The 4,024-nt window shown below is 40.1% G+C and overlaps 1 protein-coding gene across 1 annotated transcript; it reads left to right on the top strand.

Moving 5' to 3' along the window:
- The first annotated feature begins 534 nt into the window (after nt 1-534).
- Nucleotides 535-3,529, top strand: LOC18436223 (L-type lectin-domain containing receptor kinase S.4). The gene has a single exon (XM_006846245.3). It carries the CDS (start codon nt 1,237-1,239, stop codon nt 3,217-3,219), a length of 1,983 nt encoding a protein of 660 aa, XP_006846308.1. The 5' UTR covers nt 535-1,236; the 3' UTR covers nt 3,220-3,529.
- The last annotated feature ends 495 nt before the right edge of the window (nt 3,530-4,024 follow it).

Raw genomic sequence — 4,024 nt, 5'->3', positions numbered from 1 at the left:
TTTCAAAATAATGTTTAGGGCAATTCACAAGTCTTGATAGTACCTTTCAATCTTTCATTCACACATCATTCCATGAATAATGCCGTAGAGAAAACGGCTGCCATATTTGAATCAAATAAATAGAATTTGCCATTACTTGCAATTTGCACCTACCATAAATTTTTGGTGCCCTTTCTTTGGAGAGAATGGTTCATCTCCACCGCTCATTACTGCAAAAGGACGGTTTTGATGAAAGTAATACTAGAATTTTGTATAGAGTATGCTTTCCAAATAAAATAAGAAAAAGTGTTTTGTGAGTCAGTGGACTCACTAGTCTGCACAATCACAAACGTCCATCTTTAAGATGAACATCCACAACGAAAGATTTCTGTCTAATGGATAAGAAAATATTCTAATAAAAATATTTTCAAATTTTATTTCATTATATTTTATTTTTTATATTCATGATCATTATAGTGTAGATCATGGATTACTACAAATTTGGATCCAAGATCGATACAAATGATGGGTGTTCAAGGGAGCTCATATGAAAATAGTATGAGTCGGAGGACTCATAAAAACTGTGTCCTTAAAATAATTACATTCACAATGCTACATTGCTTATTAACATCAAAAGAAAAGTTGGGGGAGAGATAGGGCGGCGGGTAGACAAAAAACATTAATGTGTGGAATCAAATCCCTTCCTTGTTTCTTGTGGATATGACTAATTGACTTCATGCATCCACAAAAAACGCGAGCCATTTTTACTGTCGATCCTCCGGGGGTATAAACTATCCATCTACTCCCTCGGTCAAAACACCTAGCTAAGTTGATTTATTCAGTCAAAAAATATGATAAGCATATGATGATTATTTTTAAATGCAATTTTAAAATTTGAGTTTTGTGGCAGTTAGATCTAGTCCTTCCAAATTTGGATGGTCTCCATTCAACCTAAAGGCACAAGATTTTTCTAGTACATAGAGAGACATAGAGAGTTTACTTATTAAAATTTTGAGCACATTTCCAAAATTTAAGATCTAAAAAAAGTTTTGCGCACATTTCCAAAATTTAAGATCTAAAAAATATCCCTAGCAGGTATTTTGCCCGAGAGAGTAAATGAATACTACACTCCTGTGGGAGTAGGAAATCTTTTGGCTTTACTGTGCATGTACACCCCAACCTGTTTGCCCTTTTTATTCTTAAACAAAACCAATAATTCTCGCTTCCCCTGATTCTTGGAGCAGAGGAGATAAAAAAATGTTGCTCCAAGCTTTACTTTTCTTTCTTATTATCAACTCCTCTGCCTCATATGACACTGGCTTCCAATACTCAAACTTTCATGGCGCCAACTTAAGCTTAAATGGTGTTGCTGAGATCATACCTAGTGGAGCACTACAAGTGACAAACAATTCAAAAAAAGTATTGGGCCATGCTTTCTTCCCCAACCTCTTGCAATTCAAGAACTCCTCATCAGGAAATGCTTTCTCTTTCTCAACAGCTTTTGTATTTGTTATCACTCTTCCCATTGTCACACCAGCTAGTGGTCTTGCATTTGTTCTCTCTCCTTCTACTAAGCTTGAAGGAAGCCGAAGCCAACAGTACCTGGGACTGCTCGGCCTCAGCGGAAATGGCGGCCCCAAAAATCAAGTTTTTGCAGTCGAATTCGACACCCTCCTCAGCATAGATTTAGAAGACATTGATGATAACCACGTCGGCATTGACCTAAACAGCTTGAGGTCTAATGTATCGGCTTCTGCTGCTTATTACATCAGAAAGGGTCATAAGACTACCAAACAGGGCATAATTCTCAAGAGTGGAGACCCAATTCAGGTATGGATAGAATATGATGGCATAGAGAAGTTGCTGAATGTAACTCTATCTCCAATTCAAATAGCTGGAAGAACTAGCCCCCCTTTGATTTCCTCCAGGATTGATCTCTCCCCAATCCTTCAAGAGTTCATGTATGTGGGCTTCTCTGCAAGCACAGGCATATTTTCAAGCTGCCATTACATTCTGGGATGGAGCTTCGCCATAAATGGCAGGGCTCAAGATTTAGATCTCTCTCTTCTTCCATGGTACCCGAAAGCCAAATCATCTAGAGGGATTTCTATGGCTTCTAAGATTGGGATAATTCTATCTTCTATAATCTTAGCCATGGCAACTATCTCAGGGATTGTATATTTTCTTATAAGGCAAAGGGATGAGGAGCTCGTGGAAGAGTGGGAGTTGGACTATGGGCAGCACAGGTTCTCATACAAGGAGCTCTGTAAGGCCACCAAGGATTTCAGAGAGGAAGGCCTGGTGGGATCTGGGGGCTTTGGTAAGGTTTATAGAGGAGTAATGCCCGACTCTGGGATGCAAATTGCAGTGAAACGCAAGGCGAACGATTCCGGGGTTGGGTCAAGAGATTTCTTATCAGAGATCTCCAGCATGGGGAGACTACGGCACAGGAACCTGGTGCCACTACTAGGATGGTGTAAGCGAAAAACAGAGCTCCTCATAGTCTATGAGTACATGCCCTACGGTAGCCTCGACAAGCACTTGTTGGATGAAAGCACCCCAATTTTAAGCTGGGAGCAACGGCATAACATCGTCAAGGGCGTCGCCTCAGCACTGCTCTACCTACATGAGCAATCGGAACAGGTGGTAGTACATAGAGACGTGAAGGCTAGCAACATTTTGTTAGACAGAGATATGAATGGTCGATTGGGGGACTTTGGGCTGGCACGGTTATGTGATCATGGAACCGACATGCACACGTCACATGTGGTGGGAACACTGGGCTACCTTGCACCCGAGGTGTCGCATACTGGCACGTACACCTCTTACTCCGACGTCTTCTCCTATGGCATTGTGTTGCTCGAGGTGGCTTGTGGGTGTATCCCAGTCGATCTGCAGAGGTTGCCTGAAGAAATAATTTTGGTGGACTGGGTGTGGAAGTGCTTCAGTGAAGGAAAGCTCTTGGATGTTGCTGACCCTAGGCTTAAGGGTGGATTTGTGGCTGAAGAGATGGAAATGGTGTTAATGCTAGGATTGCTATGCTCTCACCCAGTGCCTGGTTCAAGGCCTAGCATGAGGCAAGTGTGCCAATATCTGAATGATGAGGTCTCTTTCCCTAATACGTGGCCTAAAGATGTTGTGGTGAACATAAATGAAAACTATGACTACTTCCAAGCCCTTTTTTCTTCTCATGATGACTTGTCTCGTAGCTCTTCTGTTTTACTCTCAGGAGGCAGATGATGCATCACCTTTTTCAGCATAAATTTGCACTCTGTCTTTTTTCTTCCATCTCTTATCATATTGAGAGTATAATAGAAGTGTTAAGTTCCTTTTTGTTTTTCTTCTTCTTTCTTTAATAAAATGTTCACAAGTATTGAGACTAAGAAGTTTGGCAGAGAAGGGTTCGAGGGCTACATTAGTTGCTGCTAAGAGTTAAATGGTTTGCTCAGTCGTGGCATTGATTATGTAACTCATGTTAATCTATCATTTCCATGGCCTAAAGTTTATGTAACCAATTTATTACTTGGAATTTATTGTTCTTGTATGGGCATGTGTTTGTGCGTGGTTTAACATGCCTCACATTGACAAACATCCATAATCATCTTCAAAACTAACTCCTAAAACCTAAAATATACTTGTGCTATATATAAGTCAATCTTTATGTGTGTAAATTTTTGTTTGCAATAAATAAATAGAGAACTTCTAGGAAAGAGGGTGTTTTTTAGTGAATGTTTTCTATTCTGTAGGGCACACTCATTGGCAGGAATTAAAACTTACCCTTAGCAAAAAGCAACCTGCAGGAGAGGCCAAGGATATTCTATAGGAATTTTTTTTTTTTTTTTTTTTTTCTGTTGGGGTGAATCAATGGGGATGACGACCCCTACACATAAAACCCATAAAAAGAAGCGAAACAAGGACTTCCTAGGAGGTCACCTAAAGGATTTAATAGTAATACAATGAAGTTCCCCATTGAAGATCTGAATATACTCCGACTCCATAACGTAAATTTCATAGTAGTGCCCTCCTCAAAAGAACTGGGACACAA

The sequence above is a fragment of the Amborella trichopoda genome, chromosome 8 (assembly GCF_054954075.1).
Source record: "Amborella trichopoda isolate Santa Cruz 75 chromosome 8, AtrichopodaSantaCruz75HAP2 v2.0, whole genome shotgun sequence".
NCBI classification, from domain to species: domain Eukaryota; kingdom Viridiplantae; phylum Streptophyta; class Magnoliopsida; order Amborellales; family Amborellaceae; genus Amborella; species Amborella trichopoda.
The sequence above is the reverse complement of the archived record's forward strand: the minus strand, read 5'-3'. Positions and strand labels throughout refer to the sequence as shown.

Bases quoted from the DNA above. Each gene is read 5' to 3' on its own strand.
- LOC18436223 (XM_006846245.3), top strand. From the start codon at position 1,237: ATGTTGCTCCAAGCTTTACTTTTCTTTCTTATTATCAACTCCTCTGCC.